The sequence below is a fragment of the Myotis lucifugus genome, unplaced genomic scaffold (genome assembly GCF_000147115.1).
Source record: "Myotis lucifugus unplaced genomic scaffold, Myoluc2.0 scaffold_7, whole genome shotgun sequence".
NCBI lineage: Eukaryota > Metazoa > Chordata > Mammalia > Chiroptera > Vespertilionidae > Myotis > Myotis lucifugus.
The window spans coordinates 15,734,286-15,748,458 of record NW_005871055.1 but is presented as its reverse complement, the minus strand read 5'-3'; the positions used below and the strand labels follow the sequence as shown (position 1 = coordinate 15,748,458).

At 44.5% G+C, this 14,173-nt stretch overlaps 1 protein-coding gene across 1 annotated transcript in view; it reads right to left on the bottom strand.

Moving 5' to 3' along the window:
• Positions 1–812: 812 nt before the first annotated feature.
• Positions 813–14,173, bottom strand: part of LOC111824647 — a 14,784-nt gene continuing 1,423 nt past the window's right edge. The window contains exons 2-3 of the mRNA XM_023749199.1: positions 6,286–6,493; positions 813–1,544 (exon numbers count right to left, since the gene is read on the bottom strand). Of these exons, the coding sequence (XP_023604967.1) occupies positions 879–1,544; positions 6,286–6,493 (874 nt within the window). The 3' untranslated portion in view covers positions 813–878. The remainder of the gene's footprint in view (positions 1,545–6,285; positions 6,494–14,173) is intronic.

Sequence of the window (14,173 nt, the reverse complement as noted above, 5' to 3'; positions counted from 1 at the left end):
GTTGCTCTACAAAGGCCACTTTGTCAGGGAGACGGTGACTTCTGATGGCCCTGTAGCAGCTGCCTTAGGTCACAGGGTGACATAATTCAGGGAATCCTTCTACAAATGATGACTGTCAAGTGTTGGTATAACCTCACCATGACTGAGTGCTCGGAATGTGAAGAAGAGCATTTATGAAACCATGGAGCCCAGCTCTATGACTTCCGAACAGCTGCAGAATCACATGGAGCCTGGGAGAGTCCATGTGAGAGGCCAGGCCAGGAAAGCCCATGTGAGGCCAACACTGGCCTTCCTTCCACATGCCTCCCCTCGTTCACTGTCAGGCTGCATTTTTTCTCCCAACTCAGCCTTCTCCTCACTATTCCTTTAGCAAACATTCCTTTCTTTTTCTAGAGAGACAGGAATGGAAATATCGATGAGAGAAACATCCATCAACTGCCTCCTGCATGCCCCCTACTGGGGATTTTGCCTAAAACCCAGGCATGTACCGAAACTGTTATGGGTTGACTCAGCGAGATAGACCACCGACTCAGAATTTAAATTTAGGAACCTTTATTAAGCTGGCCAGCTGTCTGCAGTTCAGCCTTTGCTTCGAACTGCAGCACCTGACTGCAAGAGTTATGGCTATTTATATGCAAAAACTACAAAGTTACAAAGCCATGCTTATGCAATTTGTTCCCGACACAGTATAGCATTATCACCTTCCTATCTATGTTTTCCGGGAACAGAGAGCACAGTATATTGAGGAGGGACCATGAGACCATATCTCAAGGCCTGACCTGATGTCAGTACCTTCCTATCTGTCTGTTCCAGGAACAGACAGCACAGCGTGCCCCGATATGCAGCCCAGTACATTCCCTACTGGTCTTATTCCCGAATCAAATCTTTGATTCAGCGCCCTCCTCTACGATATGAAATTTGAGGAGGCATTTGGCAATGCAGGGGCCAAATATGAGCCCTAGGAGGAGCAGAACGACTGGTCCTGCCAAGGAGGAGAGCAGGGTAGTTAGCCAGGGGGACCAGGAAGTTTTAGCTGGGGCTGGGTGCTGTGGCTGGCTCGGCCTCTCTGGCTTGTGTAGGGGATGCAAGGGGCCAATCGGGTTGAACCACCGGGGAAGAGTCCGGCGTTGAATGGTGAAGAGCTGGCCAGGGTCTCGGCCGCTTACATAGAGTCTTAGTCCCCAGGTCTTTCCCCCTTCCCATTGGTCAGTCCACCAGGCGAGAGGCATGAGGAGGACGGGGTTCCAATTTCCGATCGTGCAGTTCTTCTTCGGGGCCCATCCCTCGACGCTGTCGTTCGTTTTCTTAACCTGCGTACAGTGGATCCAGTGCCTCTTTCCTGCGACTTTGATGACGGTTGGAGTGCTCAGCACCACCTGGTAGGGTCCATCCCATCTAGGTTCCAGGCTGCCAGGGTCGTGACGCTTCACCCAAACGAGATCTCCTGGAGAGAAGGCAGGCTGTGTTGGACTGGATCTCAGCACGTCCTCCTCCCGTATGGCTTTCACCACCCGTCGTGCTGACGTGGCGCTGCTCTGCAAAGCCTGTAAGGACTTAAGCAAATTTTGGGTAGAGAGACGGGCGACTTCCTCCTCCCCCAACCTGGGCACCAATGGCAGCGGTTGCCCAAACATTATCTTAAAAAGGAGTTAGCCCTTGGATGCATGGGGTGCACCTAGCTCTGAAGAGAGCAAAAGGAAGGAGACTTACCCAGTTTTCGCCAGTCTCTAATTTTAATTTAGTTAATGTTTCCTTTAAGATTTAATTTATCCTTTCTATCTGTTCAGAACTTTGTGGTCTACAAACCCAATGCAATTTTCAAGTAACTTTTAGGGCCTTAACTATGGATTGTAATTTTGGCGATAAACGCCAGGCCATCGTCGGACCCATGTATAGTGGCAGGCTAAACCGGGGACAATTTCGGTGAGGAGTTTTCTAACTACTACCTGTGCTGTCTCTGCCTTGGTTGGGTATGCCTCAGGCCAGCCAGAGAAGGTATTAATGAAAACCAGCAAGTATTTATACCCTCCTTGTCCTCCTGGTATCTCGGTGAAGTCCACTTCCCAGTGTTCTCCGGGGTTCTGACCTCGGAATCGCTGTCCCAGCACGGCCACAACAGGGGGCCCTTGATTCACTCGGGCACACACTTGACACCTTTTAGCCAACTTTTGAGATATTTTCTGGAGCCCTGAGATGTAAAATTCTCTTCCCAGTAGTTCTGATAGCTTCATTCCCCCAGGTGGGTGCTCTGGTGGGTCTGGGAAGCGATGGTCCGCCCCAGGGCTTCTGGCATTATAGGCCTCCCATCTGGCAGAATTAGCCATCCAGCCTCTCCTTCCCGGGCCCTTAGTTTCTCAGCTAGCCTCTGCTCCTCTGGCAGATGAGTAGGCTTCTCTGGGTGCCTTCGTGCTGGCAGGGCTACGAGAACTTCTAGGGGCCCTACTGGTCTTTTAGTCAATTCCTTGGCCCCTATATGGCTGCCAGGTGGTTAAGTATCTCAGGAGCTTTTTCCTTTCCTCCTGAGGTCAGGAGACTTCTTTAAGGTGGCTCCCGTGTCCTCCTGTAAAGGCAGTGTGAGGAGATATATCCCTGTAGTTCCTGGGTAGGTCTGGCAGGGCCAGTGCCGGGGCGCTTACCAGGGCTTCTTGGATCTCCCCTGGATCCTCCTCATGTGCCCCCCGCTACCGGGTACCTCCCTCTATGAAGCTGCTCCCGTCATCCGTGTAGAGGGTCTCATCCGGATTCTGCAGGGCTGGTCCACAAGGTCCTCACGGAGGGAAGTGAGGGTAGTCAGTGTCTCCTTGCAGTCAGGCAAAGGGGCCTCTGTCTTCTCGTCAGGGAGGAGTGTGGCAGGGTTCAAGGCAGCTGTTTTCAGGAAGCTGAAATGTTTACTCTTTTTCCCTTTCCCTACCAGAGGGCCTGAGTGAGTGCTATGAGTTCCACAAGGAAGTCCACCTTTTGGCCCCCCACTGTCAGGGTTATTCTGGGCTCCTGGGGGCCAGCCGAGCCCCAACAACCCCAATCCACCTCCTCCACCAGCATGGGAGGGAGTCGGTTCCCCTGCACATTCAGGGCACTCCCTTTTCCAATGTCCTTCCTTTCTGCAAAGTGCACATTGATTTTTCCCAAGCCTGGGTCGGACTCCTTTTCTTCTGCGAGGCTTTTCTTTGCCCTTGTTGTCTCTCCGGCCCCTTGGGCCATTTTTCTCATTTAGGGCCAGGAGGACCTTGGCCATCCGGGTGTTTAAACCTGCCATCGGGTCCTCCAGATTGTCAAAAACCTTCTGGGCCACCTCAACCAACTTAGAGATTGATTTCCCCTCAAAGCCTTCTAACTTCTGTCATTTTTTTCTAATATTTGGGGCCGACTTGGAAACAAATGCAACATTGACAGCCCTCCGACTTTCCAGGGCATCAGGGTTAGGCCCCTGGACTGTCTCTGTCACCTTAGAGAGGTTTATGGGTCTCCAAGCAGCAGCTCGGATGCCCCCTAATAGAGTCTGGCGATACCGATCGAGAGCCTCCTTTCCCCTGTCACTATAGGGGTTCCAGTTGGGTTGCCTGGAGGGAAACACAGCCTCTAATCTGTCTTTTATTTGTTCTTTCAGAATGGACTAAAGGAGCTTTATTTCCCTACAGGGTCTTATATGTCACAGGACCTCACAGGGTCTGTAATTCCTGGAACAGAGGGCTAGTATTCACCATTTTATTAACCCCCTCTGTTCTAGACAGGCCTTTCCCAGTTTCCTACTGTTGAGGTTTTGTGCCACCCCTGACATGGGCATGGTCACATAGGCCTGTAAGACAGTATACAGGTTGCTAACTGTCAACTGTCTCTCAATAGAGACCAAAATTTAATGGGTATTCTTCTTTGCTCACCTGGGCAACTGCCCTCTCGGCAGCTAGACACCCTTTACTTTTTGGGTTCATTCCACATAGCCTTTTTCCAGGACAGTTTACATATAGGCCAGTTCTTCTTCCTAGCCACAAATACAGTTTGTCCAATTTTCTTGAAATGTATTCTGGCACAGGAGAAAGTTGTTTTGCTGTACATAGGTAGCTTAATCCCTATACAACTGGGCTTGGACCTCTGCCTAGCAAATTGCAGTCTATAAGTTCAATATGCAGCCTCCGGTCCTCCTAACCCAACGAGGTTTCGGCTAGTCTCTGAGTCAGACTTCTCCTCTCTTGGAGAATTTCAAAGTCCTGATGGCTCCCAGGTCCAGGGAGAGTGCCCTTTTCTTAACTCTATTTATAGTTACAGGGCCCTGCTTTCCTTGTCATCCCACCAGTCCCCTTCTCTCAGCCCAGGCCTGATTGATTCAGCACTGGAGGGGTTAAAAAGAATAAACCAGGGCAGAGAAAGACTGTGCTTAGTTACTTTTTGTGACCTTGAAGTTCATTGATAAGACCTGTTAGGTCTGCAGCCAGTAACTTAACTGCCAACACCCCCGCCCCCTTCTCTCATTCACTCCCTAATCTGGTCTGGAGCTGGGAATAGCGCCTCAGTCTGCCTTGCTTCCCCAGAGGGCTGCCTGTCTAGCCCCAGATCTAGAGGGCCGGCCTGCCGTAGTGGCAACATAGGAACTGCAGGACTGGCAGATGTCGCAAGGTCCTGCAGTTTCTCTCCCCCCCCCCTTTTCTCTCTCCCCATACTCTGTCCCTGTCTAGTATGGGACAGACTGAAGGGGTTGAAGGATGACAAAGCCCCTCCCTTTGGTGGGTGCGGAGGGAAGACAATTGGCATCCGGGGAGGCAGGGGCTCCGGGTCAAGAGCTGGTGGCGTGGCCTGGGCCTGAGGCCCGGGCTCACCCGAATCCGGCGCCAGGGGACAATAGGGGGCGGCCGGCTAATGGGTTCTTCCTGCTCTCCCTGAAGGACCGGGGGAGCCTTTCCCTTCTGAGGCCCGGCCAAAAGAATTGTCTGTCTCTGTCCCAATTTTCCCTTGGGAGGCAAGCCCTCATTTACCGGGGTTTCTTGGACAATATGTCAACCTAAATTTGAATATAAGGAATTTGATTAGGATGCCCTGGGCGGCCGTGTATGACGTAATGGACCCGGTAGGCAGTGGTCAGATCAAAGGACCCTGCATCCGGCCACCCCTCCTGGAAAGTGGGCCACTCTTATTCACAGAATCGCTGTAAATCAAAAGCATTAACATTATAACCTTTAAATCTATCCAAGAACTTCAGTTTAATACAGTAAATTACAACCTAGGTAAGAGCAGCTGATAGACAGAAATCTTTATTAACTAAGTGGGCTAATTCTCCTTAACAGTGAGCAAAAGACTCAGAAAAATGATTCTTGCAGCTCCCGAGAGACTGTTTGCAGACTGCTAAGGGGCCAGCCCAAACGTTCAGCCAAGCGTATCAACAGAAAGCAGAATAAATCAAAGTAGCTCTTACTTCACACAGACCAGTAATGATTTACACTTTTTTTTCCTCCTTCTCAGTAGTAAATTGGCTAGTCCCACACAAACTTTGTCCCGACCCCATGATGATTGGTGGCGAGAGACAGACAAGGGAGGGGGTGACCTGTTTTCACAGATCCTCACTCAGATGCCCGCCTGGCCGCGTCCCTTGGGAGCTTAGATTCGTCGTAGCTAAGGTGCACCCGTATAAACCCCGGGCCTGGTCACCTCCACATGGGGGTGAGTCACCGTTATGCCATATGACGAATCACGGAACCGCAGGTTGGGGCCCACTCGGACTCCGTAACCGAAGTCGTGGAGCCACATAAAGGAGAGGAGAGGGCAGGCCCCCTCCCTCCACACTCACACACTTTCACCAGACATTCACTCAGAGTTTAAACAATTCTCCCAATTCCTAACAATTTCCCAATTCCTGAGGGAGCTCTATAGCTTCCCGGGAGGTGATCAAGCTCCCCTTCCACTCACCCGGAGTGGGCCTGACTGATAAGGGGTCGACGAAGATAACTGACCCTATCCCATTTGATAAAGACAAAGACAACAAAGAACAAAGACAAAATAAATCAGCCAAATGCAACCTAAGGTTGCCCGGAACCTGCAGCTTGCTCCTTGAAGTCCTGAAAATGTTCAAAAAACACTGCAGCAGGGTGTACACAGAAGCAGACAACTTTTTGACAACAAATACCAAGACAAACAAATACCAGACAGACAAACCCAGTGCAGCCTACAGCCGCACGAACCAAGGACCCCGGCCACCGTCGTGGCCGCGGGTCAGGACCAGGAGTACCGCTGCGTCCAGCCCTCCGTATAGGTCCTTCCGTGGGACGTCCCAATTCCTGTTTAACGACCGGTCCTTACCTCTCTCGAGAGTCCAGGTGGTTCGGTTTCCGAATTGAAAGTTTTGGGTGGACTGGAGGCCTCCTTGGTAGTTGTTCTCCACAGGTGTGGGGTATCTCTCTGAGTGCCCGGCGACCAGTGGGGGAGAGCCTCCTGCCTTGAATAGGGGGTCCCTCTCCTCCCTGCCCGGGGAGAGCCTCCTGCCCTAAACAAGGGGTCCCTCTCCTCCCTGCCAGGGGGAGAGCCTCCGGCCTTGAATAGGGGGTCCCTCTCATCCCTGCTGGGGGAGAGCCTCCTGCCCTAAACAAGGGGTCCCTCTCCTCCCTGCCGGGAATCTCGCTGGGGCCTCCAAATGTTATGGGTTGACTCAGCGAGATAGACCACCGACTCAGAATTTAAATTTAGGAACCTTTATTAAGCTGGCCAGCTGTCTGCAGTTCAGCCTTTGCTTCGAACTGCAGCACCTGACTGCAAGAGTTATGGCTATTTATATGCAAAAACTACAAAGTTACAAAGCCATGCTTATGCAATTTGTTCCCGACACAGTATAGCATTATCACCTTCCTATCTATGTTTTCCGGGAACAGAGAGCACAGTATATTGAGGAGGGACCATGAGACCATATCTCAAGGCCTGACCTGATGTCAGTACCTTCCTATCTGTCTGTTCCAGGAACAGACAGCACAGCGTGCCCCGATATGCAGCCCAGTACAAAACCAGGAATAGAACTGGGGATCTCCTGGTACATAGATTGACACTCAACCACTGAGTCACACCGGCGGGGCTAGCAAACATTTCTTGAGGTGGTCTGCTATAGACTGAATGTTTGTGTCCCTCCTCTAAATTCATATGTTGAAGCCCTAATCTTCAATGCGAAGGAATTAAGACATTGGGCCTTTGAGAGGTGATTATTAGGTCATAAGGGTAGAACCCTCATATAGGATTAGTGCTCTTATAAGAAGAGATACAAAAAAAAAAAATGGTCTCTCTGCCATGTGAGCACACAGCAGAAAGGCTGCCTCTGCAAACCAGAAAGAGCATTTTCAACAGGAACTGACCAGGCTGTCACCCTGACCTCAAACTTCCAGCCTTCAGAATTGTGAGAAATAAACGTCTACTGTTTAAGCCACCCAGTCTCTGGTATTTGTTATAGGAGCCTGAACTAACTTAGACATGACCTCCTATTACCAAGGCTGCACTGTTCCTTGCATAGAAAGAGAAATAAGAATGCCCCACCCCTTTCCCAGAGGAGTGCAGGGCCTCATGAGAAAGAAGGCAATGAATGTGTATATACATAATTGGGTGCATCTACCAATTCCTGGGGGAAAAGGACAAAAGAAGAGACAATGACTCTGCCTGTGGGACTTGGGTGTCAATGACATATTGATATTCTTAAAAGGGGCTTTTGTGCACCCAAACTCTACTCAAAATTGATTTTTATTTTAAAAATTAATGTTTACTTTATTAAAGTTACAAATTATAAGATCTAAATTTTTTAGCGTTTAATTCAACTTACAAATTGTATTACTTTATAAAATGAATAGCATGATTAGCAAAAAAATTTTTTAAGAGATAAAGTTTTCTGGGCAGAAAGCATATTTTTTAGAAAGACATTTCTTTTTAAAAAATATATTTTTATTATTTATTTCAGATAGTAAGGAAGAGGGAGAGATAGAAACATCAACGATGAGAGAGAATCATTGGCTGCCTCCTGCACGCCCCCTACTGGGGATTGAGCTCGCATTCTGGGCATGTGTCCTTGACAGGAATCAAACCCAGGACCCTTCAGTCCGCAGGCTGACACTCTATCACTGAGCCAAACCAGCTAGGGCATGACTAGCAAATTTAAGCAATCTCTACTAAAGGAACTTTCACAACTTGAACTGACACAGATAGTTCACATTTACTTCTAAAAGTAAAATATTCCATTTTCCTTTTAGGTACTACAATTTAATAAACAAAATCTTTTTGAGTACTTAACTCTTACAAATCAAATATAAATGTATATCATTTTAAATGTATGTCATTTTAGTAAAACTTCAATGTAAAATAGTGAGTCAAAATGAGCTATTCAAAAATGTATTTTTAGTGGAATCACAAGGTTAATCTGTTGCTCCAATATGCCATTTTCTTTTAAACATTATAAGTAACTAAATTGATAAATATACATAATTTATTTCTCAGCACTAAATTATAAATCTCACAGGGATATGGGTTTTATCCCTTAAATATTTTTATATTTAATTCACAACCTTCTTAGAATTAAATTATGTTTACCCACTAAGAAGACAATTATGTCATCTCATCAATTTTGGAGATAACTTTTCAGCTTGCTGTGGGTGAATAACACAAAAGATATGAGCTGGGACCTGAGTTCAGAGTGTTTACACATCCAGACATATTTTTTCTTTAACCTTGACTGCCAGACTGGGCCATTTCAACATGGATTCTGCACCTTATAGAAAGTATGTTCATGTAGTCCACATTCTTGGCCCTAAGTTTGACTTATCCCCTTAGCTAATTCTTTAAATCCCTCATGCAGGTCTATAACTGCCAATCAGGATGCAGCATACCCTAATTCGATTTTGTATTTGACATCCTCATTGGTTAAGGTTACACCTTCTGTGGTCTGATTGGACAAACACCTAGCAGACCTCATGGAGAAGGTGGCACCTGGGTGGGGTTTAGTGAACCTCCTCCACCATTGTTCTGATGTCTTGTGCATTTTTGCTTTCTGCTCATTGTCTAGAGCTCAATGTTATGCTGGAGGCTGCTATGTACATCTCTTCCTAATCCTGCATTCAGTGACATCACTTTGGTAGTTTGAAATCAGCCACGGTGGGGGGATTTACACTGAGAAAACAGCCACTTGCTACAAACAGAACTTTCAGTTGTTGAACATTTACCAGTGTGCCATTGGTGATAACCCAAGCAATCCTGCAAACTTTCTGGTTAAGCTTTGTATTCCAGACTAGTCAGTTGACTTTTTTCTCCTTCCAATCAAGTTTGGTCTATGCCAAGTTGGAATGTTATAGAACTCTGTACTACTTTTTCTAGTGGAAAAGGCTAAACTAATATTAGATCAACAGTCATATTAACATACTACTGACAGGTAAGTTAAGAGAGAAGACTTCCTCCATGGGATGATGGAAACATAATTATGATTTTTTTAAGTGTCAATTTGTGAACTTTTTCTTGTTGTCTTGATATACAGCTTTTCATAATGATTTCTCTGGTGTCTTTTTGGTTTTATTACTGATCATAATCTTAAAACTCTATACTAATAAAAGGGTAATATGCTAATTAGACCAGGTCGACTGGACATCTTCCAGTCATCCTTCTGGACAAAGCCACGATGGCGGGGGCTGAGGCAGAGGCAGTTAGGGGTGATTAGTGATTTTCGAATTTAATTTCTAAGAGACTGTCCTTAATTTCTAAGATTGGATTCTCACGAGACTGCTGAAAGATAGGTAAAGCCCCTTTAATGTGAGCTGGATCAATGTTACTGGCAACCAAAAGAAATCTGATTTAATTTAAATTTGAATAGACATTATTTTATTGACTATTGTAAAATATTTCCCTAAGCTATTATATATGCTTTTTTGTTGTTGTTAATCCTCACCCAAGGATATTTTTTCCATTGATTTTTAGGAAGAGTGGAAGAGAAAGGAAGACACAGAGAAACATTGATATGAGAGAAACACATTGATTGGTTGCCTCCTGCACGAGCCCTGACCAGGACCCAGGCCGGGGAGGAGCCTGTAACCAAGGTACGTGCCCTTGACCGGAATTGAACCCAGGACACTTCAGTCTGCATGTCAATGCTCTATCCACTAACCAGCTAGGGCTACATATGCTTTAAGTACATAGTTTTTAGTGGTTAAATAATATTTCATCATTTGAATACAGTGTATAAGAAAATTAAATGACAACAAAGTTGATTATTGTTAACTAGAGGCCCTCAGCCCAGCCTGCACCCTCTCCAATCTGGGACCCCTTGGGGGATATCCGACTGTCTGTTTAGGCCAGGTCCCTAAACAGGCAGTTGGACATCCCTCTCACAACCCGGGACTGCTGGCTCCCAACCGCTCACCTGCCTGCCAGCCTGATTGCCCCCTAACCACTCCCCTGCCAGCCTGATCGATGCCTAACTGCTCCCCTGATGGCCCAGTTGCCACCAACTGCCCTCCCCTGCCAGCCTGGTTGCCCCCAACTGCCCTCTTCTGCAGGCCTGATTCCCCCCAATTGCCCTCCCCTGCCGGCCTGGTCACCCTCAACTGCCCTCCCCTGCTGGCCATCTTGTGGTGGCCATCTTGTGATGACATGGAGGCAGCCATCTTGTGTGAGGGCTTGACGGTCAATTTGCATATTACCTCTTTATTATATAGGATGCTTTTAAAATTATTCCCCACATATTAAGAGTCTAAGACTTGTAGTTGCCCAAATGATCAAGAAAGAATGCCAATATTCATTCAAGAATCCTTTTACTTACCAAAAGTGGCAACACACACACACACTTCGTAGAATTTAGTGTGAAGAAATCTAGCTTGCCTTCAAAAAATGTCTTAAGTACTATTTTCCCAACTGAATCCATTTCAAATGTTGTTATGAACACATAGTGGGTATTTTACAGCTTCTGCATGCCATTGTAACTCAGAATAAGGCAGCCATAGCCCCACCCTAGCCTGATCTTTATAGGATAAGAAAATCAGAAATAAAGGCCACTATGAAATCTATATAGGAGCAGGTTAGGCACACAGAAACAATACATGCACTTAAACCTACACTTATTTTCCAATAGAAAGATATAAAAATATGAAATGCCACAATTTTCCTTTATAAGAAAAGCAGACATGATATCAGCTTAACAGGGCACCAACACTTGGTAAAAACCCTAGGCAAGCTGTGAGGAATCTGGGCTCCATACTGTTTCAAAATACAGGGTGTCCCAGAAAATGTATACACACTTTAACAGCTGATAGCTCAATTTTGAAAATGAAATGTATTTTAATAAACACTGGCTTCATAATTATTCAAAGTGTGTGTATACATTTTTGGGGGGACACCCTATATATCAAATGCTGTTTTTTTGTGGGTTTGGAGATTGTTTAAAGGGAGAAAAATATCATCTTCCCTCACACAAATGTCATTCACATGATAACTTGAACATTCTCCTGTAGTTCTTTCCCAGCATAATTGGAGTTAGTTTTTCTAGTTGATTTTCTCCCAAACCATTAAACTTATGCCAGTCCTCCCACAAAATGACACTGATATTATTAAATACACACAAAAGAGAAAAGCCAGGGTGTAATTTAAGCAGCAGGGGCATCTCTGCATACAAAGTAGCCTTTCTTTGAACACTTAGCCTATCTTTGTTCAGCGAATGGGTGATGCTATAATGTAGCTAAACCAACTATGAAGTAAGGGACTTAAAGTATTAGTATTTATTTAGTATTATTTAGGAATGATCATGAGCCCACTTAACTCAAATGTTAGTTCTGAGAAAATGTGAGATGACATGTGTGAAAACATTTTATTAAATTTTAAGCAGTTTGTAAATAAAATGCTCTTCTTTTATTGGGAGGTCAAATAAACAAAAAGGTCTAATGACAGATTAGATTGGAACATCACCAACTTGGGTTCAAATCCTATCTACTTGATGCTGGACAAGTTTCTCACCAGTCTATGTTTTGCTTTCCTCATCTCTAATATGTTATTATTGATGTAATATGTATTTCATCAAGTTTAAATGTATTCTAACAAATAATTTTAACATTTAAAATATTGTTGACATTGGGAGATTTTACTAACACTCCAGATTTCTGAATTCTGTTGCCAACTGGAATATCTGGGAATACATGACCCATTTTCTTAAATAACAATGGTCAATAATTAGCCCAGACTAAGAAGTGGTTGCTCCTCTTTAAATGAGTTGTATTGGCTTCTGTTCACCACAGTGTCATCTAACCTGCTTTTCTCACTTACATTTACTCCTTGGAATGGGTCTTGAAAATAAAGGTGACATTTTAAGTGGAATAGCAGAAGCACCAATGGGTGTATTTCTGACTTAAGAGAGACCCTCATATAAGAGTATTGACACTGTCTAATAACACTAAAGGTTGCCAGGGTGATAACATTACAGCTCTTTTTAAGACTATTCATTCTGGTGTCCTGAATCTCCATTCCAGACCACAGATTAGATCAGTGTCTAACCAATGCTTTCTCTTTGTACAATTGGCACTCTCTTTCTTTTTCAGCAGAATCACAGAATGCCTGGAGTGAAAGGGACTTTCATGATAATCGGATTGAAGACTCACATGGTGCTTGAAACCTCTCTACAACATCTTTGCCAGAGATCCCCAGTGATCTTCAACCAACTTACATGTCTCATCACCTCCTGAGGCAGCTATTTTGACTCTTAAGTCTATTTTTTTAATTAGACTTGAGCCCTGGCCGACTTGCTCAGTGGTTAGCATCAGCCTGCGGACTGAAGGGTCAGGTTCAATTCTGGTCAAGGGCATGTACCTCCTTTGCAGGCTCAATCTGCAGCCCTGGCAGCTAATCAATGTGTCTCTCTCACATTGATGTTTCTCTTTCTGTGTCTCTCCCCTTCCCTTCCACTCTCTTTAAAAAAACAAACAAACAAACAAACAAAACTTGGACTTGAATCCAAAGCTCATCATGCCAAAATTGTTTAGCACTTTATAATTTGTAAAGAATGGTCACACATTCTCTTTTAATCTTCATATTATTGCTTCTTTACAAATAAGGAAATTGAGATTCAGAGAAGTGGCATGGATTAGCCAAGGTCATACAACTGGTAAGTAGTGGCAAGACATGGTTCTTCTTATTCAAATTTCAATATACTTTCCATATGTCTAAGGGGTAACCTATGAAATAAACCACATATGTCTAATTTTTTTTATATAACAGACCTTCATATTTTTTAATACAGACATTATATCTCCCATGAGTAGTTCTTTTAATCAAGATTTATCTGACAAGGTCACTACACTCTTCACCACTCTCATTTATCTTCTAAACATGATTGTGATGATTAATTTTATACGCCAACTTGGCTAGACTAAAGGATACCCAGGTATTTGGTTAAACATCATTTCTGGAATGTCTGTTCAGGATGTTTAGAGAAGAGATTAGTATTTGAATTGGTCTGGGTAAAGAAGATGGTCCTCATCAAAGTGTACAGACATCACCTATTCCCTGGAGGCCCTGAATGGTATTAAAAAAGCTGGAGGAAAGGCAAATTTGTTCTCTGTGGATATCCATTATCATCCTCTTGCCTTCATATATCAACACTCTTGGTTCTCAAGCCTTAGGTATCCCTTTGAAATTTGAAATGGTTCTCAAGCTTTCAGATTCAGAATGAATTAGACCACTGGTTTTCCTCATTCTCCTGCTTGCCAATTACATATCATGGAACTTTTTGACCTCCAAAATTCCGTAAGCAGATTCCTATAATATATATTTAAATATACATGTTTCAAATATAAATATCCTATTGGTTCTATTTCTCTGGAGAAATCAGACTACTACAATAATCAATAAGTTGTTTTTTTGTTTTGTTTTGTTGTTGTTGTTTTTTTGGTGCCGAAACCCGGGAATAATCAATAAGTTTTAAAGTTCAGATCTGAATACAATACTCCAGATGTGGTCAGACCAGTACAAAGGAAAGCAGAGCTATCTTCTTCATCCTCTGAATATTACATCTAGTAATTCAGCCTAAGCATACTTTAGTTTTTTGATTCCCATATCAATATATTAGCCAAATATAGGGTGATTATTGGTCCTGCTTTACCCAGGACAGTCTCCAGTTATTCTATCTTGGCAAAACTATTAATAATGATCCTTTTTACTCTCAAGCGCCCCAGTTGGGGTGATAAATTGTATG